This window comes from Sabethes cyaneus, chromosome 3, assembly GCF_943734655.1.
Source record: "Sabethes cyaneus chromosome 3, idSabCyanKW18_F2, whole genome shotgun sequence".
NCBI classification, from domain to species: Eukaryota; Metazoa; Arthropoda; class Insecta; order Diptera; family Culicidae; genus Sabethes; species Sabethes cyaneus.
In genome coordinates, this window is record NC_071355.1 from 34,718,660 (window position 1) to 34,745,148 (window position 26,489).

Below are 26,489 nucleotides of genomic sequence, written 5' to 3' on the forward strand. Positions count from 1 at the left end.
TTGGGTCAGAACCGGGATGTTGCAAGAATGCCGGATAACCCTCCAAAGATGGTGTTCGTTCAAATCCGGTAGGAAAAAGACGACCAGAAACGCCACGAGCAAGTTGGTTAGACCAGTTGGAGCGAGATCTGGTGGAGAGTCACGGTGTGCAAGGAATTGGCGAGCGGTAGCCCACAACCGAATAAATTGGAGAAATTTTGTTCATCAGGCTATGTCTTAGGACGGCAAGCCAACTATGTAAGTATATTGTTGGAGTTCGTTACCGTGAAATTCTCTAAATTATTCATTTTGTTTTTTCGGTGAGAAATAAGAACTATAACGTTTTCAGCGAACGACGTTTTGATTTACCATGCTCCAGTCATTTACTACGCGTTGAACATCTATTCTCACTGCTGCGTCCTCAGTTTTCTTCAAAACAGTTTTTATGAACTGTATTCTACAAATATGATTCCCTACTTGCTGCTTTCGTTAGGCAGCACGGATCAATTTCGTGATGATACGATGAGAGTTGTTGATACTGGGACTTTTCAAGCAACTGATTCGGAAATCTTTGATTCCCATTTGATTTAAAGGAGTTAGAAATTCAGTGCAGCACGCAATAATCCAATGCGCGTCTCACAAACTAGCGAACAGAAATACCAACTCAAACTTTTCGATCATCCCTAGAGTTACAAGTTGCGTTAAACGATTAGTCTAAGCAGCAGCAGCTCGTCACGTATAATTGATATCGCAGTCTCCATATGGACACTTTCAAGCTGCGCATTCGTAAATTCATAGACGCAGATGAGCTCGGCTGTTAGTACGTATTTACTGGTTGCCTGACAATCCATAAACCCTGTAAGGAATGCTTCAGCCGTTACCGGCGCGGCCGTATACATGACAAACCATAAACCACCCACGGAAGGGGGTTGGGCGGTTCCTGTATTGACGCAGAAACACAGTGAACACAGTGTGCCTGCCTATAGCTACTGTGTGCCTATCTACGATGAAAACAAAACACTGCCTATCCGTCTGTATGGCTACGAGTACGTGCAATTTGTCTCCACTGGGCGCGAAATCGGGTTCCGATGAGCCAGAAGTATGTGGTAGAAAATATAAACATACCTGCGGAACACTACGCGAAGTCATCTAATCTCTTCCGACAAAACCGTGGCACTGTGTCATGTTATTGTTTGCGTACTGGGTGAATGATTTTGACTTTTTTTTCGTTGTCAAGGTTAACCGACTTACCTACCAGGCTGCTTTGGAAATATTTCTTCGTGAAGTAAGAAGTCGTTCAATCAAAATAAATGCTTAGTCAATGACAATTTCGTGCTGTCTGCAACCGATTCACCTTGTCTGTTCGAAACAATTTTCGAAACGCGTCAATCTAACATCATAGAAGGCATTGATTTGAGTCAATTGTATGCAAAATACTGTTCAAACTTGTATCGTGCTTGTTTGGCCTAATTTGGCACCAACTAATCAGAAACAAATATTATTCAATTATTAATATACTACAAAACTCTGAGACAAATAAGAAGTAATTTATATATTTCTAGAAATAATAGCCTAACAGGATGTAAACTACTTATGATACAAATTTGTAGGTGCCGGATTTCATAATCGAAAGTATCGAGAAGTGCCTGCGGTTTGGAAAAAAGAATCATAGGGGAAAGATCTTGTATTGATTGGTAATTTGGAATCGGTCACAAGGTCCTTCTGAATTATATACCATATGAAATGCCGGATTCTGGGAACTAATTCTACGGAACGCATTAAAGTTTATTGCACCTACACCAAATCATCTAGTCAATTCTTGTAACGGAATAATAAAATTCAATAGAATTCTTTATCGGTGTCAATAGTGTTCAATTCTTGCTGTGACAAAGGTTGGGTGGAACATCTCAAAGGCACGTGTATGAACACACGTGGATGTAAATCGCCAGTAGAAGAAGTCGTTTTTTATCCTGGGAAAACAATTAAACCCATCTTGCGAGTTTCCATATTAATGTTGATAGACGGTGTTCTTGTAACAAACATGTATCTAGCACAAACTGATAACAACCTGCGAATATGTGTGCTGAACAATAAAATATTTTCACGTTTCCCAGAGCGCACACGCCATTGCCAACACGTTGTGTCAATTATTAGTGAAAGAATGCGAGGAAATACTTGGCAATAGTTATCGATTCTCTACATTGTAAAAATTCCGTACAATCGATTATGTATTACCAAGTTTACTGTTGGGTTTTCTATATCTTCTATGTAAACTTCTGTATCCATCTGAAAACTTCTTTAATTTATCAGAAAATTTAAATACCCGTGTCAAACAAAACGAAATATTACATTTTACGATATTAGTTCGCCAGTTTCTCAAAAGCGCACATAAAAGCCCGATTTAATCCACTTGGTGGTGAAGTCCTTTGCTATACCCTATACCATTTTATTTGTTATTTGAGATAGAAATCAACACGTCCTCAAAACATAATTCAACTGCTAGTTAACACTGTGCTAGTTGGTTTAATCACTTCTACTGACAGATAATGATTATAAACTACAATAATACCATTAGTGGAACTAGGAGGGCTAAGCCACCTGGACGAAAATTTGCTTCCCCTAGATTATGAGAAAAATTTTGTTTTTCATCACTTTTATAAAACCTCATGCTTTAATGTGCATTCAATTTTTGTTATGCCGAAATAAAAGGTCGAAAAAAGATACCAGGGGCTAGAGCTCGGCAACCCAGCAACCGGAACGGATCTCGCCAAGGTAGATGACACAGTGCAAAACGTATAAAACGGCGTTGAATCTACTCAATCCTGGCCATCACGTTTTGGTAATACGGATGCCAGACAATAGAGGAAATGTGCCGTATAAACTATAACTAGGGTAGTTTGCCAATTCTTGCTCACCACCCAATTGTTGCCCACTTCTCGGTTTTTGAATAATATCTGAGAATATCTATATTATCGCAGCACTCCAAACAATCAAAACACAAATATATTTCATTACCTTCAAATATGTGTAAACATGATTGTTAGCAAACAAATATTTGGAATAGTAAAATTACCTCATAAAATCCAACTCTTAGTAGAGCCAAAATACGTCGAATGCTTACAGTGTGAATTAAGAAATCACTCATCAAATTTAAGCTTATAGATCTCAACAAAAAGCAAATTTACCCCATATTACTTCGTATACCTTTCAAAATACCCACATTCATAATGTTTGATTAATTAAATAACTATATGTTACTATTTTTGTGTTCTATTGCATAGTGGTTAATAATTGGAAAAAAATTAGGATTTTGTCCATTTCTTGCACACAATCCGCAAATGCCGCTAAGCTAGGCCCTACTGTACCATTCTTACTTGATCCAACTCTTATTGAAAATTTACCAATATTTGGATGTCGGATTAAAACAATACCAATAATTTTCGATTTCTCTGGAGACTAAATCAGCAAAAGCCTAATGATATTACCAGCGTGTAACAATTTTCGTGAATAGAAAATAATGTTCGTATCCGTAAACCACAGTCGATTAACGGAACAATGTGTGTGGAAGTTTATTATGAGAAATTCTTGAGAAATGAATATAATAACGCAAAACAATGCTTCAGCTTCTATTAAACAGAGAAAAAAAGTTATGTTGTGGCTAAAAGAACTTAAAAGTCGAAGTTTTTCTTATTCGCTCGAAAGTAAAAAATCGAAAAACTTTGCATTTGAAAAAACCAAATCCCAGTCAAAAACGTATACTGCATTTAGATTTGAAAAAGGAAAGATACTGGAAAACAAAATTATATTAATTAATTTTAATTAATACATATATTAATTCAATGCAATAATTTTTACCTGTTCTTGTAAACCATTGTTCGGTGAAGATTGAATTACGTTCAAATACGTGTCAAAATGGTAACGGTACGGTACTTATAATTGGTAAATCTGTTTATAAGGAGTTCTTCTTCATGTGTCAGTTTTCTGTACTTGGTATTTCTCCTAATTCCATATTTTCTTTGCCGTGCAACAATTGGATTGAAGGTGTGCAATATTACGCAAAGGACATTAATCAAGTGGGCAACAATTGGGTCTGTATGCTGTTTAACAAAACCTCAAATTGCATAATATGTGCAATATTCCAGGCTATGAAAACATACCAAATGCTTTAGTGAAAGAGTCATTTTGTTTATAGGACAAATTGCGATTTTAGTAACGAAATAGTTTCCCCGAGAGATAAGATAAACTGAACGTTCCTGCCTTAGGTGTGCAACAATTGGCAAATTACCCTAACTGTCCAAGATAACGTCGAGATCCTTCACCTTGGATTTCGGTAGCATCGAGCTTGTAGTTAAAAATCACTGGCTGACGAATTCTGGCGGAAAAAATAATGGAACATTTTTCAGGGTCCACGAGCATACAGTTCAAGTTACACCAATCCCTAAAGGTGTCAAGCTCTCGTTGAAGACAAATTGCATCGACCTTGGAGCGAATCCTCAAGTAAATCTTCACATCATCGGCGATAAACGAGGGTCTAGAGGGTGCCTCACATCAAATTGCACCACGAAAGAAACGCTATAGAAAATTATCTAATTGACCGATCCTTTTCAAACTTTCAGGCAATAAAATGTAGCCCATTAGTCACTTTTGGCATATTTATTTCATTCAACTTCAATACCATAACAGTATGCTCGTACCTTACGCTTAAGACCACTCATATGGTTCTGTACAACATCTGGCTGAGTTTCTTCTGTACGACAACGCACTTTTTCTTCATGTCTTCCTTAGATTTCACCCCCTTGGGATGCTTCCGTAGTGCCTGTTTCATAATAGCTCAGCATTTTTCAATGGGCCTTAGTTCTGGTGCGTTGGGGGGTTTATATCCTTGGGTACGAAAGTAATCCCGTTGGTTTCGTGCCACTCCAGGACATTCTTTGAATAGTGGCACGAAGGTAGATCCGGCCAGAAGATCGTAGGGCCCTCGTCTTCCTTTAACAGAGAAAGCAGATACTTCTGTAGACACTAATTGAAGTATATCTGCCCGTTTACAGTCTTGATAGTCATGAACGGCGCACTCCGTTTGCCAAATCATGTATTTATTTGCAAACTTTCTGCTTCCTTACTTCCTTCGGAACATCAAATTTGTGCTGGGCGGTGAAGAACAGTAGCTCCGGAAGCTGCCGGAAGTCCACCTTGACGTAAATCTCATCATCCATGAAATTCCGGGTGCGTGACTTTCCCTTTCTGCACTTTGTACGTATGCAGTCGCTCCCGTTCCTTGGCTCTTTGAATAAAAAAACTTGGACAGATTCAACTTTTTGGCCACATCCCTGACTGAAGCATTGGGATTCTCCTTCCACGACACGTTTGTGATCCTGATCTCTAATAGAACGTCCATTCTGCGCAAAACCAATTCGTGACGTTCCTTTTCGGCTGACGCATTTTTTCCAATTTTCGAAAAACTGACTGCGATTACAGTGTAAACAATACACTCTAAACTACCCATTGGCGGAACTAGCGCTCATTTCTAGGGGGGGCTATAGCCCCCGGCATTTTTTCGACCATTTTATTTCCTTGGCATATTAAAATTAAATGTACATTGATGCATGGGAACTAAGATAGATGCTCCATTAATTGCGCCTCTAAGCACAATATAACTTAATTTCTCTTGTTTATTAAGGTATATGCTTCAATCAATGCTTGAGGGATATAAATTTATCAAATACAAGGTATTTGTCACAAGGCAAGACAATTGCTTTCGTTGTACGAGAAGCTTTATAAAGAAAAAATGAATTTTCCGATTCAATTATATTGTACCAACAGTTGCGCTAATGTTTCCTTAATTAAGTTTGGTGTTCCTTTAATTGTGTTATTCCATATACATTGCTAGGTTGCTAAGTGAAAAAACATCGTAGCAAAACTATAAAAATGAGAGCCTAGTTGTTTTAATTTTAAATGGTGTAATCTAACTACCAATACTTCTAAGAACCTGTTTTATATAATGAACGTAAGGCTTATACAAATTTGAAAAAAAGTTTATGTCGCCCCCCCCCCCCCTTCCAAAATTTTCGAAAGTAGAAGGGGCAAAAAAATAAAGTGTAATCCATATTATGTTGCATTCTTTAGTGATAATCAGATTTTTTACAGTTCACCGAGTTTACATCTCTAAATTACCCAATATGTGCAAAGTTAAAGTAATTATCCACTTAGTCTCGATTTCGATCAACTTTCCTTCACCAACTAAGTTTTTTGATTCCTGCTACAGGTCGCAGGTGGTCCCTAAGCCGAAAATTGGGTGTGCTTGAAATCAGACTTTTGGCTCCATGTACTTTAAATCTTAATCCATTTTATTTTAATTTGTTTTAAAAGAACCGAATTAGATTGAGGCATCAATAAACTAAACAATATATTTGTGAAATTTGGTACCGCTTTTGACAGATATATTCCGAATTGCAGGAGGGTTATTTTATGCTGTCATCGATATTAGATAGATTAAAAAAGTACAAATACAACAAATTAGACACTCCGGAATGTCTGCTTTCAGTGCTTTCGGGGCTCCAATTGGTCGTTTTATTCCGCAGTGTCCAAGAACTTACCCTAATTTTGGATATTAGGGACATAAAGCTTACAATTTTATCTTACAAATACAATATTTTACCATGCATTGAATGCATGCAGAAAGGATGTTACTGAATTGTTCGAAACTTTTCGGACTATTATCATGTTGTGATTATCATTGGGATCAATGGTGGCCCGACCTTAACATCAAATCAAGTCATGTTAAGTTATATTGCTTTTGTACTGTGCTTTATCTTCTTCTGCTTTAAAAATGAAGTTTTAGTATGGATTATGGCAATGTGCGAAACTGGAATTAAATTGGAATAACGTTTTCATTGCTAGGCAGTCGTAACGGTTTATCTCTCCAAACATTTCAATCATTGGTTCGGTTTGAACTAAAATTTAAGTACTGTACAACATTTTTGTATTAAATATGCATTAATATGGAAAAATAATCACTGGTTTCTACTCCTTTGTTTCGGTTTTGTAAGTTTGATGTTATTATTTTTTTCTTGACCCCCCCCCCTTGAACAATATTTCGAGACCAGGACATAAACTTTTTGCCAAATTTGTATAAGCCTAATTGTTTTATCTAAAATGCTACGGTGACGAAAATATGCATTAATAATGAATAGTAGTGCAACTATTGGTACTACCCCAACTACTGGATCAACTACCCTATAAGTAGTGATGCATATAAAAATTACTCTCAAGTTTTTATTATGTAAAGTTATCTAACTATAGTTTTTACTTAAATTTAAAAATCCAGTTTAATTTTTCTAGGGGGGGGCTAAATGTCTCCTAGGGGGGGCTAAGCCCCCCTAGCTACGCCAATGAATCTACCTCTACCCATATTTTCAAGAGCAAATACCCAACGGATAATTTTCTACAGCGTTTCTTCTGTGACCCTATATTCACTGTGGTTCACTGTGCAGTGCAGCAGGAAGATTAATCCTCCCAAATGACTGCCTTGTGGGATTCTATAGAGGCTCATTGCTTCCTTCGTTGAGAGATCATTGCTTCGTCGACGTTAAGAGTATCTAGCGTATTCCGAGTCATTAGCGGAACATTGCAAGCAGTATGAATAACGTGGTCGTCTGGGATCACTTCATCGCAAAACGTTCGTCTGGATTTACCAGCAAATAGCTGGCAGATATACTGAGCATCCGAAGCAACCACACCCTTCAGGGTCGTGATTGAATCAAGGTCCGATTCCTTACGCTGATTGCTAACATACTTCCAGAAAGTTTTCGGGTTCGCCTTCAGATTACGCTGAATGTGTCGTCTAAAATATTCTCGACCGGTTCCCGTGTATACAGCGAATCTTATGTAATGCTCACGCAGCAAAAGGGAGCGAAACTGGGAATATGTCCATTTTTCCGTCTTCAACATGCAAAACTCGCGGGTCAACTAAGGCTTACTGCTTTGCGAATGTACTATCGTAGGTACATGACGATCGATTGTGTGCCAAATTATGTGCGAAAGAGTCAATGCTACGTTGTTGGCATCGTTTCCATCGAGAACACCAATCCAGTCGACAGTGGCAAAGAATTCGGCAATGCTTCGGCGGCCAGCATTCCGAAAGCCATACGAAAGAGGCGGGATGATTTTTATATGATCAGAATGATGGTCGTGGATGGCTAGGATGACACACACACACACACACACACACACACACACACACACACACACACACACACACACACACACACACACACACACTCACACACACACACACACACACACACACACACACACACACACACACACACACACTCACACACACACACACACTCACACACACACACACACACACACACACACACACACACACACACACACACACACACACACACACACACACACACACACACACACACACACACACACACACACACACACACACACACACACACACACACACACACTCACACAATACGGATAAAAGGAAGAGGGAAACGCCTGGGGAAGAAGAGAAGCAAAAGAAGGCCAGGAATAACGAAGAAGATGATCCGAGCCAGAGCGAAAGCAGTGGTTGGCGTACTGAAGTAACTCCGAAGGACAAACAGCTGCGAAGAAGTCTAGGCCTCATCGCGAAAGAATAAAGGGTGATGCCCTAATTGTGTGAGCGAACGTCAACGTTTCTTACGGTTTCTTACGGAGTTGAAGGAACTCGGAGAGATAGTGGTAAGAACCAGGCGAACCCAAAAGGGAGAGATGCCTTTTTAGCTAGAAAAGGATCCATCGGTTAAGAGCGCAGCTTTCAAGGAGTTTCTTGCCAAAGCACTTGGAGATGAAGCGAACGTGAAAGCGCTTTCTATGGCGGAACACAGACGGTGACGATTCGCCTCTCAGCGTTAGTAGCCCCCAAGCTACTGAAGAAGGGCAAAATTAAATGGGTGGTCAGTGTGTGTTCTGAAAGTCATCCTTCGTGTGGCCAAGGAAATGGAACGTTGTTTCAAGTGCTGGGACTTCGGCCATCAGGCGCGTAACTGTGAAGGATCCAGATCGTGTCGGAAATGCGGTGAGAACGGCCATTTTGCAAGCGAATGCGCAAAGCTGCCGAGGTGTACGCTTTGCAAAAATGCAGAGAGAAATGACCACACAACTGGAGCCTTCCAATGCCCAACGTATAAAAAGGCGAAAGCGGGTCAGCAGTGATGGAGGTGATCCAGATTGATCTCAATCATTGCGACATAGCACAACAACTGTTGTGACAGTCGACAACGGAGTCGTTGTGCGACGTCGCAATAATTGCAGAGTCGTACCGAATCCCTCCCGGTAACAGTAACTGGGCAGCTGATAAAGCAGCAATGACTGCAACACACGTAATAGGCAAATTCCCCTTTGAGGAGGTGATTTCTAGTTCGTACGAAGGTTTTGTGATTGTCAAAATCAACGAGATCTTCGTGTGCATCTGTTACGCACCCCCAGACGGCTGAAGAATCAGAAGGTACCCTGTCCGGATGGAATTCCTAACGTGGCCCTAAGGGCAGCGATACATGTGTTCCCGGACATGTTCAGTACAGTGCTGCAGAAATACTTGGAAGACGGTAGCTTCCCGGATAGGTGTAAGATTCAAAAGCTGGTGCAATTGCCGAAGCCAGGGAAACCAGCCGGGGATCCAGCAACATATAGGCCGATATGCCTGCTGGACACATGTGGTAAACTTCTGGAGACGATTATCCTTAACAAGTTGACGAGGTACACGAAAAGGGACCATGGCCTGTCAAACATGCAGTTCGGGTTCCGGAAAGGTAAGTCCACGGAGGATACCATTCGTACGGTAGTCGAGCTAGCCGAGTAGTCGTTCAAACAGAAACGAACAGGAGATCGTTTTTGCGCCGCTATAACGCTAGACGTAAAAACGAATTTAACAGCTGCTTTTCCCGGAATACCTATGCAGAATTCTGAGAAGTTACTTTCAGAACCGGACGCTTGTTTACGAAACCTCTAAGGGGCGAAAGACGATGAATATGACGGCGGAAGTTCCACAAGGCTCCATTCTCGGCCCTACGACCCGGTTGGTTTTGCTGACGGAGGTCCTCTTGATCAGTAACTGCAAAGTGGTATCGTGTGCTAACGCGTGTACTCAAGGCCGCGAAGGTTATCAATGCGATAGCTAGAATCATGCCGAATAGCTACGGGTCTAGTAAGTAGCAAATGGCGGCTGCTGGTTAATGTATCATCGTAATACGATACTGCGAAGCGGAGGTCCAGCCTGGAATACAGCGCTACGAACCAAGCGACATCGAGAAAAGCTAAATAGTACGTTCCTGCTCATGGCCGTGAGAGTCGCCAGTGCATATAGAACAATATCATCGGAGGCAGTATGCGTTATCGCTGGAATGATCCCCATTGGCATCATGCTTGTGCAAGATAACGAGTCGATGAAGCAAGAGAGGCATTCAGAAGCTGCTGAGGGAAGTATCGTTGGCCAAGCGGCAGCAAGACTGGGATACGGCCGAGAACGGTAAAAGGACGCATCGACAGGAAACATGGACCCAGTTTCTGTCGGGTCACGGTTGCTTCAGGTAATACCGCTGCCGAGGGTAGGGTAGAAACAGTAGAGCACGTGGTGTTCGAATGTCCAAGATTTGCCGTGATACGAAGTGGACTGCCACCCCTGAACGTGGACACCATTGTGGATGAAATGTGCCGAGGCGAGAGCACGTGGAATGTCGTCAACAGTACGGTAGCGCAGATTATGCTGCAGCTGCAACAGAAGTGGAGAAATGACAAGCGAACTACCAACGCCGGTTAGCACGTCTCGACAGACGCTTCGGAGGCAAAGCGATAGGCACAACGGAGCAGTACCAGGCATGGACAGAAACCCTGCGAGGGTGGCTGTGAAACGTTGGATGTTATGTTGGCCGCAATCTCTGGATCGGTTCACATCTCGACAGGTGCAGTTAGAAGCAGAGCAACCAGCACAATGGACTTCTACGAATTGCACAAAAATCTCGGCAAAAGTATACGGTTTACCATATCCTAAGATCCTCAACAACTACTCGCAAGCAAGGTAATGGAAGACCAGCCAAAATTATGAACGCAGAAGGAGTTCGTTTTTTTTGCTTGTACCTTCAACAACAAAGATCCCGTTAGCCAACGGGATGACGCAAAAAATACAACTGTTCCCAACAGTACATCTGCAAAACATTGAAAAGAGTTGAAAAAAAGTGTGGAAAGAAGACAACAGCCCCAGAATACACTGAAGAACAGATTTCGACTATGCAATCCCAATGCCGCTGGCTGATAAAAAAAATTATTCCGGAAAATGTTTTGTTTACGAAAGTTAACAGTCCCTCTTTCGAAAACGCACGTTCCCGGAAATGATCAATACTTTTCCATGGATAGTTCTACTGTATCTCCGAACATAAAATATAAGTTTAAACATAAGTTTGAACAGAAAGCGATACTGTACATTACCATTTCCGAGAGAGGTATTTCAACCCCAAAGGGGTTCAACCCCTTTGGTTTGGTTCAATCCCATTTGTACCCAAAAAGCACAACCCGACAAATCTGCCTCAGTGTCGGCCAAACGAAGATTTAACTGGAGAACCACAAATTACAAACAGTTGATTGGTAAAATCAAGAGATGTATTCCCAAAATTGACATGACGGCCGCGCAACGCTCCTATTCCGACATCAAACGGAAGCTTCGTCGAACAGCCGATTACGGACCGTTTTCAAATGTTCACTAATTTTTTTCAACAATGGATAATGTATCTTTAGTTTCAGGAAATCAGATCTTCTTCAAACATCTTTGTCTTTTTTGACAGCTCCAAATCTTGTAAAGTTTAAGAAATGTGGAACAAACACACCGAAGCTCTGCAAAATATTGCTTTGCTTAAGTGGTGCGTTCTGTCCCACTTCACCCTACAGAACCAGTTACAGAATTTTGCACAATAAGAACTATTCGTCAGTCGTCACTATTCGCTTTACAGCGCAATTTGACTGATTATGGTCAATCACTGAACAACAACTATTGATATGTGCAATCGGTCTAAGCTAAACTGTGCTAAGATTAATGACATAAAGATAAGTATATTGACAACACCGTACGGCACATCCTGTGTATAAATGCAATTGACAACCATAATTTTCATATGATGTATACTCGTTTAAAAGTATTGTGATTTACATTTGTCGATACGCCAATAATATGGGAAGCACCAAATGATTTTTCATTCATTAAACCACCAACCGCAAATCACCACATACTGAGTGCGGCGATTCGCGGCCTATGATAGTGCTATAAAAATTATTTGCATATTTTATTTACCTGTTGCTCCACGGTAACGAAGCTATGACATATAAATTTTTTACAGATTTACATCAAAATTCTTTCCACTAACACAAATCGCAATCTTTTTTCTAAGCTCGTTAGTTAACTACACCAACTAGGGTGGAAGATTTACATGTTTATGAACAAAAGAAATCTGCAGAAATTACCTATGTTCTCAAGAATCTGAATTCAAAGTTGGCAAAAGCGAAAAACATGTTTTACTTTTCAGAAAAATCATGACTTTAGAAGCTTTGCTTTGAAAAAATTTAGTTAGCATTGTTAGTTATTCACTATAGCTAAAACAAAACTCAGGTGTAATTTTGCTTGCATCGTATCAATAAAAATAGGTATTGAATATGTGCATTAACTTGAACCTATATCAATATGTGCATTACCGATATCAAGGTACTGACGAAATTTATCGGTCGAAAAAAGCCGGGTTTCTCCTCCCGAGAGATCTCCTAGGAATGAACACTAGTTCTGCCCATAGCAGAATATTTCTATCTGGAAAATTAAAGCAAGAACTGCTGACATAACCCCAGGGAAAGTGTTCAAAGAGGCTCTTCATGAACATTTTTGAATACGTGCTTTCATGTTCAAATTTCAAAGTACCTTTCTGTGGCCTCTGACAAGTAACAGAATGCTTTCCACACTTTATGCTTAATGATTTCTCAGTTGCATACACAAAGGCGTTCTCAAAAGTACTACATTCGTTTATTTTGCATCCAACAGTCGAGTTTTACGATCGACGAGCTTTCGTACCTACTCACGTTCCTACGTTGTAAAGGTAAGTGTTTAACTAGCTTTCATTACACTGTAATTGCAAACTACATACAAACTTATTGGCGGTTAATAAGCCTTCGCCCGGTAGGGGACATTTTCGTCGTAAACGCGCCAGCTACAAACCCTGGCCAGTTTCGCGCTTTGTGATATGTTCAGTCAGTGGTGGCGCTAATCGCCAATTTTTTCACAAATTCTCTCTAAACTAATTTATAAAATAAATAAAAAAAAACATTAACAAAAGCTGCTTGCATAGCCTAAACACGGTAGCTCGCGGATGCTGCTAATGCTTGCTGCTATCACGACTCAGCGTTGTTAGTTGGGACGTCAGCGGCGAGCTTTTGACACTTCCGTTCAGTACACTGGACTCTTCAGCCTCGATGTCGCGGATTTGTTGCGAGATACGTTTGGTTCTGGGCGGTGGAACAGGCGGTTTCTCCATGCTGGGTATGCTCGTTTCCGCATGGTGAGGAATTTTCTGATTTTTGTCCCGATTCCAGCGCATCAGTGCCTTTATCCGAGACCCATGATAGTGATAAATATAGAGCGCAGCAAATCCACATAGGACCAGAAAAAGCGAGAAAATGGCAACCAACGGTCCCATATACTTGACGCCCTGTGGCATCTGCTCTTCGGTGTCCGTTTCGTTGGTGCTGGATGGGCCTTGTTCCGGATGGACGGATGGCACTCGTGTTGGAGTTGGCCGCTGACCAGGTCGCAGTGGAATGCGATTGCCGCTGTCGCTGCCGTCCCCGATCGACACGTCGGCACAGGCTCGGAATTCCTCCTGCGGTCCGCAACCAACCGCTCCGTTTCCGTCCGGGCAAACACCCCAGTTGTTGCCGGCTATATATTTCCATTGAATTACACAATTTGTACATTGGAAGCCTGTAGAGGAATAAAAACCACGTATGTTAGCGAATTAATTTGATTGTAGAACGGTATTTACCTTGTGGAAGCTCGGCTTTCATATCGTAAATTCGACTACCATTGCGAGGATAGAATCGGGTTCCCAGATCGCTCGGATTAGGAACATTCGGAGTACCACTGATTATTTTAAGTACGTGTTTATCCAGACAGTCCTGTTGGGCTTTTACGCTATCGCAAATTCGAAACTCGAAATAGCTGAAATAAACAGATTCATTATTTTTCTCACTGTGAGAGTATTAATTTGACATTTACTCACCCCATATGACTTGCCGTCAGCTCAACGCGCAGCGTGATGATCGATTCCGGCCGATATCGTCTAACCACCACGCCCTGACCCCATTTACCGCCGTACTCATGCGGCCGAGGCTTTGGTGCATCGAAGGCATCACCGCACACGCCGCATTTGCCGTCATTTTTCTGCCACTGCCGGTTGAAGCCACCGCAGTACAGCTCGTGATCGTTGTAGTTCGGTGGGGTGGAGAATCCGTACCGCCAGGCAGAGGCACGACTGGGCGGCTCGATAAGTCTTCCGTGTCCGCTGCACAGGGTCACCAAGGACAGCACTACGAGTGCTCCGGTTGCCGCAATGTTCACCAGCAACCAGGCGTTCGCCTTCTGCCGCCTTGCCATTGTTGCCGTCCAGCACCGGCAAGGCGAGGAGTCACCGTCTGGAAAATAAAAACATAATCCGCATGTCATTAAAGCTGATGTTAATCGCGTTAGATGTGGGCAATTTCGGTACCGAGCCACGCGAAACGACGTGAAAATTGTTTAAGCTGAAAGGGTAGTAATTTAATAATAGGACCGTAAGGGTGATGATACACGCTTACTTGCAAGTGGAAGAGCGCACAATATTGTGGGAAAACCATAAAAGCGCAGAGAATTTGATACGGAAGATGCACTTGCTATGAAACGAGAACAATGAGTAACTTTTTAGAAGAATAGGCAGAGATTATTCAACAACTGTAATGTAACTGTTCACTTGGTAACCAGTATATTACACAATAAAGTGCATGATTCTTTTGCAGAATTGAAACCGGTGAAACTACTTTCAAACCTATAACGAGTGAAATTCTTGAAAAATCTGTACACAAACAATCCGTATGTCAATAAAAATTGCATCCCACCCGCCCGGCATGGCATTGAGGATTCAACAGTTCAACAACTGAGATGAGCTTATTATTCAATGGAAACTCAACACCCGGCGATAGGAAGGTCTTTCAGTTTGTGGTTGTTACCGCATGCCTTTAAAAGAAAAAAAAGCTCATCAAAATTTACCGTGCGTGCGTCAGTCAGTCGGAGAGAATTTCCCGCGCGGCAATTTATTCATTGTCGGTGCCATGATGGTTCATTTTAAATCAACCACAGTCGATGTCATTGCCATTCGATTCGTTGGAAAACGAACGGCAATAGGAAGAAAGCACCACACACGTCCTAGCGTTGCATGCATGTTGCAACGCGAGTTTCGGTTATATAAGAAGAGCGATAAAATCGGCCCCGAAGATTTGTCGCGCAAGTTTTTCCATCCACCCACCCACATGCTTGGCGTGACCAACTGGCGTTTCGCTGGCACTTCAAAAGCGATCGGTTTCTGGTTAGTTTTTCAGGTGCACTTATTGTGTGTCTGGTTAATGCAAAGTAGACGCATGTACCCACAACGTTTGCATAAGTCTATCAAATTGGTCTTTCTTCGCACTTTCAAGTCGAATACTAGGACCGACTTAGAGGGCCGGCTAAGGCAAGTTATGTTGCGCAAATAGGCAAACATCGAACATAACACATGACTAAGCTGTTTTATGTTATCGCGACGTAATGAGTTTTGCAATAATTGTTACAAGTAAGAGTCGATCGTCTAATCGATGATAGTGTTACAGTTTGATTTAAATAAGGCGTTTAGTGGGTAGACGCAATTCGTTTCCTTCATATGCTGGCATACTGTTTGGGGTGGAATAGAAAGTTTTTTTTTTGTGAAATGGTCCGGCTGATTTCAAACTATTATGATCGGATTGATGCTAGATGCCACTACGCTTGTGTATTCAAAGCAATCTAATCAAAGTGAATTCTAATTGGTAATTTTACTCCGCTTTTTTCTCTTTCTAGTGCGCTGCTTATTGCTAAAGCCTAAATTTGGGTGTCTCATCGAATTTCTGATTCCTTCGATGATCTGTCTTCCATATTCGCTGAGAACCATTAGCGTTAAGGTGAAATGAGTCGTCATTAATTTTGTACATTTCAAACGCAGTTTTTTTTGTTTGAAACAAAAATTCTCTAATCTCAAGTTTTCAGTCTTGACCTTGGAATGAGGTCATACATATATTATTATTTTTTATTTTTTGAAACGATGGTTCTACAATTGATGAAGGGACGGTAGGGGAAAGAAATGAAAATTTTTTTGGTGTAGGAGGGGAAGAGCGGAAAGGAAGGGGGGGGGGGGTATTGGTAGCTATGCTTGACAAGTAGTCATTTTGACTCCTACCTTTTGTCCAATGCTGGAAGGTGCATGAGTCGAACCAAGCTGTAATCTGAGATTATAACCGGATTCGAACCCACAACACCCGCCAGGGTACAAGTACCAGCGAACCACATGCCCTGGCGGGTGTTGTGGATTCGAATCCGGTTATAATCTCAGATTACAGCTTGGTTCAACTCATGCACCTTCCAGCATTGGACAAAAGGTAGGAGTCAAAATGACTGCTTGTCATAGCTACCAGAGCATAGCTACCAATACCCCCCCCCCCTTCCTTTCCGCTCTTCCCCTCCTTCACCAAAAAAATTTTCATTTCTTTCCCCTACCGTCCCTTCATCAATTGTAGAACCATCGTCTCAAAAAAAAAAATTTCTCTTCATGAAAATATATTCAGAAAAAAATATAAAAATCAAAGGAGTTGCGTACAAGACACGACCGCATGGGCGACGTAGGATTACGATAGTTTCGCTTTTTGGAGTCTAGCAGATATTTCGAGGCCATATGTTGAGACATTATCATTCGCTGTATTTTCGAACATACAGGGTGTTAGGTAGCTTAGTGCAAATATTTCAGTGGATAATAGAGGAACATATTTGATGAAAAAATCCTTCTACGCATATGGTCAAATCTCAATAATTACAGAGTTATTAAACATTTTTAGTTTTCGGTTCTGTTTGCCCCAAAATCGCTCTAGTACAAAAACTATGCCAGCTAGCTCTAATCTGTTACTTTCATTCGAAAACTGAGAAAACTGCTTTTGTATTGTAAATTGCTTTTAAACCTTCTATTTTATGAACTTACTAACTTTTCAGAAGCAAAAAGCTCAGAAATGAGGGTTTCTCGTGGTGTTTTTTATCAAATTTCTCTTAAAAAAGCGTGATAAAGTTGATTATTTTTATCCACCAATTTAAAGCTCTGGAACCGTTCTACAATTCGTCCATTGACGAGAAACGCCTATCTCTTTTAACTTCGTCGCAATTTAATTTTTAACGTATCGTTTTGGGTGTTGAATTGGTATCTGAAAACTGCGCGAGTTCATACGTCTCGCATGGCACACTAGATCACCGCGTGTGATGGACCACAGGACCACGAAACGATGCGTATGGAAAAGAACAACAAAACCAAATTCCCGTGTTTCAGTAGAACGGTTGTGAAAACGATTGCAGCTTTAAAATGTATTCTCCTTAAGAACTTTCGGACATTCGCCTTTACTATGGCTTCACTAATTGTGTAGCAACGGTAATCCAGCAGGAGTATGGTCGTAGATTTCCCGACCTTCGGCTATCTAATGCAAATAAGTAAATACAAATTCAAAAGTATTCGGTTTGTTACACAATGCTTTGAATTAAGGGATCTTTACGGCAACGCATGGTCGCCTCCGAGAAGGAACGTTGTTTTCAACGAGCCTTCGAGGAGAGCAACATCAGCAAGTGGCGTCAAAGATTGACCATGAATTTTTACGGATTGTGGAGAATGATCCCAAGACAAGCACAAGGCGAGTTGCGGCACAGTTCTCCGTGCCACACTGGAAGATGTGGAGCCTGCTGAATCGGGAAAAAGTGCATCCTTTCAACACACTACATGTTCAAGAGCTGCTGCCTTCGTATAAACCTAAGCGGCTTGAGTTTTGCAGGATTATGCAAGCAAAAGTGGAGGCAAACTCTCGTTTTATAAAAAACATACTGTGGACCGATGTAAGTACATTCACACGCGCTGGGTTCTTCAATACGCATAACGATCACACGTGAACTATTGAAAACCCAAAGGGTGGTAAAGGAAACGAGACCACAACGCAGGTTTTCCGTCAATGTATGGGCCGGTATAATTGATCGAAAGATCATCGGCCCATACATTTTGAAGAAACTCTGAATGGTGCCAAGTATGTAGGGTTTTTAAAAAACCATCTTTCCATTTTACTGGAAGACGTATCGCTTGCAGCAAGGCTGCGCATGGTGTTCCAACAGGATGGCGCTCAGCCGCATTCAACGAATGCGGTGAAACGTTATTTGAACGACACTTTCCAAGAGCCGTGGATTGCCCGGACGTTTAATTCGTCAAGCAAGACATTAATTTCGTGCCAATCGATTCATTGAAAGAATTTTTACTGCTGCACAAAAAGCGCAAAATAAATTATTGGAGATCAATCTTGCTGAACATGTTAAACGAAGAATTGCCATTTTCGCTCTTAAAAATGGAGGACACTTCGAACAATGTTTGAAATAAAACATTGGAAAGAATTAATCATTATTTTAATTTATCACAAAAACAGTTTTCTAGAAGTCATGCCGAAGCTTTATTTAAAATAAGTTTTCTACTTGATCTGTTTTTAAATAACAGAACTTCACTAGTCAGAACTGTTGTTGATGCTGTTTTTTTCATACGCGTCGTTCCGTGGTCCATCACACGCGGTGATCTAGTGCGCTATGCGTGACGTATAAACTCGCGCAGTTTTCAGGTACCAATTCAACACCCAACACGATACATTTAAAATTAAATTGCGACGAAGTTAAAAGAGATAGGCATTTCTCGTAAAAAACGAATTGTAGAACGGTTCTAGAACTTTAAATTGGTGAATAAAACTAATTAACTTTATCACGCTTTTTAGGAGAAATTTAATAAAAACGTCGAGAGAAACATTCAATTTTGAGCTTTTTGCTTCTGCAAAGTTTCTATATTTTATAAAGTAGGAGGTTTAAGAGCAATTTTCAATACAAAATTTTCTCAGCTTTCGAATGAAAGTAACAGATTAAAGCTAGCTGGCATAGTTTTTGTACTAGAGCGATTTTAGGGCAAACAGAACCGAAAACTAAAAATGTTTAATAACCCTGTAACAATTGAGATTTGACCATATGCGTTGAAGGATTTTTTCATCAAATATGGTCCTCTATCCCTGCAATATTTGCACTAAGCTACCTAACACCCTGTATATACAGTCAGTACACAATCATGGGACACACACGATTGTGGCTCATTTAGCTATAACTGCCGATTCACGTGAAGAAAAGTTTGCGGTTATAGAATGTTTCGAACAATAATATTTTTATTGCCGTAGAACTACGTCTTACCTCAGGTTGCCAAAAACGTACTTGCACCGGACGGATAGCTCTTGGCGGACTTTTTAAACATAAAATGGTTGCAATGGTTGATTAATAGGGGAGTGTCGTCGTGGTTGGGCCACGTTTTGGAATTCGCGCATAACTTTCGTTTCAAAAGGAATTTTGGAAATCCAAATACATCATTGAAAAGCTCTAAGAATAAGGTATATTTCCGGAAAGTTTTGAACTGATTGCTTGAAAAATAAAAAAGTTATAGGCATTTACGTGATGACAAAAAAATGTTGCCATAGTCGAGCCATGTTGTGCAGGTTGGGCCACCGCAGAAAATCTAAGATATATGTATTGAAATTCTATATAGAGACATGAACAGAATTATTCCGTGAACAACGACTCATATAGGTACAAATGTCCTATTTTTAATTGCATTTTTGCGAAATTTTGGCGATCTCGTAAAATCAATATTGCTACAATCGCCTTTTCCGGAGTGCACAACTACAATGAAAAAAAAAACAACAAGGTTTTTATCGTATTAATTTTGCTTTATTTCACCACATTTTATGTGACTGACATTCTCTAGTGATTATTGCGCTTCTGCGCTTAAAATTATGGTGGCCCAACGATGACTACTCAAGTGACCTGACCTTTACAAATAGCGCTTTTTCTAGTATTTCACCTTAGCCTTCCCAAATACATTACTGGAGGGGATTTTTCTATAGTCTTCGTGTGCAGCACAACACACTTCACACATTTTTATCTCGTTAATTACATTTCATGAATCATTTTTTGAAGAAAAGTTCATTGCGCCTGGAAAACTTTTTTTGTAAGATTTAGTCACTGAATTCAGTACGGGTGTTTTGAATATACGATTGAAACTCACAATATTGTGAAAAGTTAGCTATCACAGTAAGAAGTTTTACAATGATTGTATCATAGATATCATGAGTTACTAAAACTGTAAAATCGTGATGGCCCGACCATAACAGTGGCCCGACGATAACGACAATACCCTAATGTTTAGTCAATTTCCAACGCATTTAAATTCAATTTCTTTATACCAAAAAAGTGTCTCGATTTTGACACGGTTTCGATTTTGGCAACATAAGTGACACGCATTTGTTGCCAAATTCGAAATCCTGTACTGTACTGTACTACCCAAGAGAAATAATTTTATCGATCAATAAGCATAATACCAAACATAAATCAAAAGGTAATACTAAAATGGCCCATGAAAAGGTAATACTAAAATTGCCCATGATCACATCGACCACTGACGAACTGACATGACACATAGAAGAAAGTCCTTTAAAAACCATCGTCCTACACATTTTGCTTGCACACTAGCACCCTCTGTTATGCATATTGCGGAGTAGCTTGCATTTGCATCAGGGTTCTATGCTGTAGGGTTTTTACATTTGTATGGTTTTATACTGAAAACTCGCGCCGCGGTGTGGCCATGTGGCGAAACATGCTTTTTTGAAAAATGAGTGGTTTTTGATTGGAAGATGGAAATTACGCGAATGTCTCGTCTGTTTGTCTGTGCATCGACTATCACTTTGCTCGACTGGTCTACTTTTTATATTATATAAGTCACACGCGACACAATTTTGAGAAGCAACTCGACTGAGTCGACCGCTAAAAAGCTAGTGACTTAACTTGCAGCAGCTGGCCAGCTATTTGCATCGATTGATTGTCAAGATTTGGGATACGGTACGACTACCGGAGAAGTTGAAGGACGGGGTTGTTTGCCCTATCTACAAGAAAGGTGATAAGCTGGATTGTGAGAACTATCGAGCGGTCACTATCCTGAATGCCGCCTACCAACTGCTTTCCCAAATCATCTTCCCAAATCTTCACTCTGCGGCAGATCCTCCAGAAATGCCGCGCATTTTGAGTTGCCACGCATGATCTGTTCATTGATTTCAAAGTCGCATATGATAGTGTAAACCGACAAGAGCTATGAAAAAGGCTGGAAACGGCTTTCCGGGTAAGCTTACTAAACTTACCATGAAACGATGGATGGGGTTCAGTAGATTTAAATCTCGCAGGGGACTTTGGCAAGGAGATGGTCTTTCCTGTTTACAATTCAACATTGCGCTTGAAGGTGTGACATGGAAGGTGACATTTTTTAGGCCAATAAGACAGTCACTTTATTTGCTTTGCCGACGACGTATACGCTGTCGGCAGAACATTTGAGCAGAGAAGATTTGGTTGAAGATAAATATGTCTAAAACGAAGTATATGCTGGCGGGCGGCACCGAGCGCGACAGGGCCCGCTTAGGTAGTAGCGTGGTAATCGTCGGGGATGAGTTTGAGGTAGTCGACGAGTTCGTGTACATTGGCTTACTTGGCAACAGAGGACAACAATACAAGCTGTGAGATTAAAAGGCGTATTATCAGCGGAAGTCGAGCCTACTGTGGACTCCATAAACACTTGCGGTTGAACAATCTGAGCCTCCGTTCAAAATGCACATTGTACAAAACGCTTATTAGACCGTTTGTCCTCTACTGGCATAAAACATGAGCACTGCTAGAAGAGGACCTACGAGCGCTCGGAGTTTTCGAACGACGGGTGCTAAAACCATTTTTGACGACGTGCAAGAAGGAACCACAAACTCGCGCGTCTCTTCGTCGAACCCAGTATTCAAAAAGTGGTTAAAGCTGAACGGATATGTTGCTGAATGCCAGACAACTATCTTGCAAAAGCCCCCTCAGCAGTAGCTTCTTCATTCTATTCTTGTCTCTCTTGGTGATGTTCTTTTGAGCTTTGCCAGGTTGAAATTAAAAAAGAAGAAAACTTATCCAATTTAATTCTACTATGTGTATTTTATTCACAACAGATACGTATTTCGCCTACGACTTGCAGGCTTCCTCAGTGTCTGTTTTCGAACAGACGAAACAGACGGCTTCGAAAACAGACACTGAGGAAGCCTGCGAGTCGTGGGCGAAATACGTATCTGTCGTGAATAAAATACACATAGTAGAATTAAATTAAATAAGTTTTCTTCTTTTTTAATTTTAGGTTTCGTATTCTACTAAGACGCTCCAAAAACTTCAGTTTGCCAGGTTTCCTGATGGGTTTTCCACTGGTGCTATTGCAACAACACCTTCTTGACTGTTTATATTACTATATCATAGCTGGGTCCTTTCGTGAAGGGACTTGAGCCTTCCGCCATGCTGTTTTCGACATCAGAACGAAAATTGAAGTCCGGGTTCCGGTCCGCGTCCGGTCCGGTAAAAATCGGAGCGAACTTTTTTATTCCGACTTTATTCCGGTCCGATTTGGCTCTGTTGCGGTTCCGGAACTATATTCATGAGAACAATGTTCTAACTTTTGGACTATCAACCCTTGTATTGAAAATCTGCTATGAAAGCAAACGTTCATAATACCAAATACAGCAAGCATGAGTTTCATGCGAGAGAATATAGAATATCAGCACGCTGCTATTTTGTAAAAAAAACTTACATCCACGTTTGAGCTACACTGAAAATGAATGTATGAATATATGGTACTACCACCTGCCTTAGCAGAACATCCGTTCATAGCAATGAGCCTATCATGTCAAAAAGAGTTGAACATATTCAACAATTGGTCATGCTTCCCAACTCTTGTATGAAGGGCCAAAAGGGAATTGGTCGATAAGCAACATCACTTACACGTACCAGGGATTTAGAGAATCTCGTTCCAAGGGCTAAGTCACCTGAGTCAATCGTTGAATAAACCGTCTTAATGCAGAATGACTCCAGCAGGTGGGGAGAAGAGCCCGCTCATTATCCAAGATGTGTTGTTAATCGGGCCAAGATTAACCCTAGAAAGTTGACTGTTTCACTCTCCCTAGGCCCACCGCTTCAAACAAGTGCTCTGATGGTCCCTCCCTCTACCCGATTCTAGTTTATTTATGAAATGTGGTATATATGGGTAAAAATAGAACAATCTCACCAGCAGTCCTTCGAATGGAATAGAGTTGTGTCCTTTCAGTTTGCATAAGTGCTTCTAATAATTAATTTAATTTTTCTTCTGGTATCCAATAGCCATGTGCAGTATTTTGAGCTACACTGAAAATCAATAAAAATAATCAGAGGGGTTGTGTACAAGACACGACCGCATATTCAACGTAGGACTACGCAAAGTTAGTGTAAAGGTGCGTTTAGAATGGACAATTTTTGCTACATGTGGAATGTGATATGTCCGAATATTTCAACTGGTTTGTTTAAAGGGTTGAAGGGAAGAAATCACATTGTCTCTGGTTAAGATAGTGGTGAATTAACACTACAGAGTAAATTATTAATAAAATTGATTTGGATAATCAGAAACTTACTAATCGTTAAAATCAGGTACATGGTGTCATCTCCTTACTGGCTGGTTAGGAAAACCTCCTGGCACTAATGTCGATGTGCTGTGCAGAACCTACCCTCTATAAGCTTAGTTTCATCAGGTTCGAGTTGCTCTCCATTCCCAACTTTGGTTAAAATAGCGGAAAATTGTTCGTTGGTCTGACGCATTACTCATTATCTCAAATGCCGCCGCAAGCAGGACATGTTATAATTATAGACATTAAGTAACAGAGGAATGGGTATAAACGTGATAAACAGTATCGTTCAAGCAATAAAAGAGACAACTAATGACTTTGTTTGCTCGTATTTTATTTTGATAATGCTGAATATGGCAGTAAATATCTAGCTGTATTCAGCCTCCATCAAATATTGTGTATGATTATCGATTTATTTATTCAACAAAGTAAATTTTACTTAAGGTGCGTTTAGATTGGCAACATGTGGCATGATGTTTCCAAGCAACATAGCAACGTATAACAAATGCTCAGGTGGCAACAGAAGCAGCATTGAGTAACAACTAGCAGCATGTCGCATACCAAATGTTGCATTCCACATATTGCCGAAAAATTGCCCAGTTTAAACGCACCTTTAGGATTCCTTGTAGAAAACATCGTATTTTTATTAAAACAATACTTTACCCGAGAATTGTAACACTTTTGAAGTTGTATGTAAGCATGATAATAAAGCACAGGTTGCGAGTATTTTACATATTAATATTTTGAACCTTCATTATTTTTTATAATATTCTATCCGGCAAGTTGAAAGCATGGAATGGTATATCCATAAATTTCCAATTACTCGGCACTGTTTGATTTTGTAAAATATAATGCAAGCCAAATATATTAACAAGCCGAAAATGTTTGATGACAACTCCCGTACCCTACATCTTTACCTATTTTCGGCTTCAATAAGACTCACCTGTTACGTTACGCGATACGCTGGCCTCTACGTGCGCCGAAGCGGTCACCTCACGCAACACTTCAACGTTGGAGGGACCAGCTATTTTGTGCGATGCACCATCTAATGATGTATTGCCCACTTCAGAATACACTGAACCACTACGATTTCCTTTTCTTCTCAAACGGTAGAGTTTACAGCGCTCTACTACCGTCAACGCTGACCTCTTAGCTGGTACAGTTAATAATGCCTGCTCACGGACTTGCTTGCGGTATTTACGCAAATATTTTGCTCGAAGCAATTGAGACATTGTAAAATCAGATGCACAAAACCACTCACTTCCCACTTAAATTGATTGTATGTTATTAATAACAATTTCATATGGTAACTATGGCGACGACTGAACGAATACTGTACGGAATTTGGGAAAATTCTTCAACTTTACGTGGAAATTCCAGGAGTTACTAATAAAATACAATCTTCCAATAGAAACTATACAAAAGGCAGATATTTTGTGATTCGAATGGTATTCGAACCATGAAAATATTTTCAGAATTGGCTGAGCTATAAGCGTTCAAAATCTATCACTTTGTCGCGGTCCTTTTTGCTTCTCCAGCGTGCCACCCTATTAAAGTAAGACGTAGTCCTACGTAAAAAAAAATTATGGTGTGGTTTAGCATCTATTTCCTTTCATACAAAGTCTATTCTTTTCCATTATCTGCATTTAAAATTGTGTTTTACCTGAGGTGAATATCACCTTTTGCATTTTAAAATCACTTTCTCCTGTTTTATTTTCACAAGATATTGAACTTGTTTACAATGATGAAAATAGCTATGCGGTCGTAGGTATAAGTATATGAAACTCAGAGGTACAAAAAACAATGTATGCTGAGGAAAAGGATTGTCGGTTTGGTTTTAAATACGGTGATAATTTAAGGCCCTGGCGTCAATGTCAAGTAATTAAAGAATACACAATAATTAGTCACAGGATTCGATTCCCAGTGCCTCGACGCGAAAAGCCAGGTCAGAAACTTTCCCAAAAGCAGCTCTCATTTTGACATTGTATATTACCCTATACGCTCGAGCTTTTAATAACTTTAATAACAAATTTATGTACCGCCAAATGAATCGCTTATTTTTTTCCGAGGATGCTGAACTGAAGTTTCCTATTGGAATACACTTTTAGGTAAAATCGATTAGGGTAACATCTTGGCGCCGTTTGAACATGCCGAAAAAGCAATTATGGCTGTCCGTTTATTTGTTCTTCGCCGGTCGAGCTTCAGTCACCGGTTTACTTCAATAACCTGTCACTCTGGCGACCCTCGATGCTGGCGGCTCAAAGATGGTCTGCAACTGCAACGGAATCGTTTCGAGATCAGATTGCAAGCCGCGAAATAGGCTTGACCCGATTCCCATCGAACGGAACGGAAAGAAAAACTCTGCATCGCATCGGGGCGCCTGTGAAAACTGAAAACTGCACCTCATGGTCTGACTGACGGGACGACGGCGCCGGTGCGGTGTGTCGGTCGAATGTCTCAAGTGCAGTTCAATTGCCAGCCACGGTCAACGTTGGGAAAGGAATATGGATGCTTTATTTGCGATGGGGGTTTTCACTTCGACGAAAGACAAGACTAGACTGCTGCACGCTGATGCGGCCGGCAACGGCCGGCAATGGTCAGCTAGACAATGGTCCGTTAATGGCCGA

The 26,489-nt window shown here is 40.7% G+C and overlaps 1 protein-coding gene across 1 annotated transcript in view; it reads right to left on the reverse strand.

The window, feature by feature from the left end:
• Nucleotides 1–13,385: 13,385 nt before the first annotated feature.
• Nucleotides 13,386–26,489, reverse strand: part of LOC128739457 (uncharacterized) — a 68,165-nt gene continuing 55,061 nt past the window's right edge. Inside the window, exons 2-5 of the mRNA XM_053834943.1 lie at nt 21,729–21,779; nt 14,289–14,570; nt 14,052–14,227; nt 13,386–13,990 (exon numbers count right to left, since the gene is read on the reverse strand). Of these exons, the coding sequence (XP_053690918.1) occupies nt 13,386–13,990; nt 14,052–14,227; nt 14,289–14,570; nt 21,729–21,779 (1,114 nt within the window). The remainder of the gene's footprint in view (nt 13,991–14,051; nt 14,228–14,288; nt 14,571–21,728; nt 21,780–26,489) is intronic.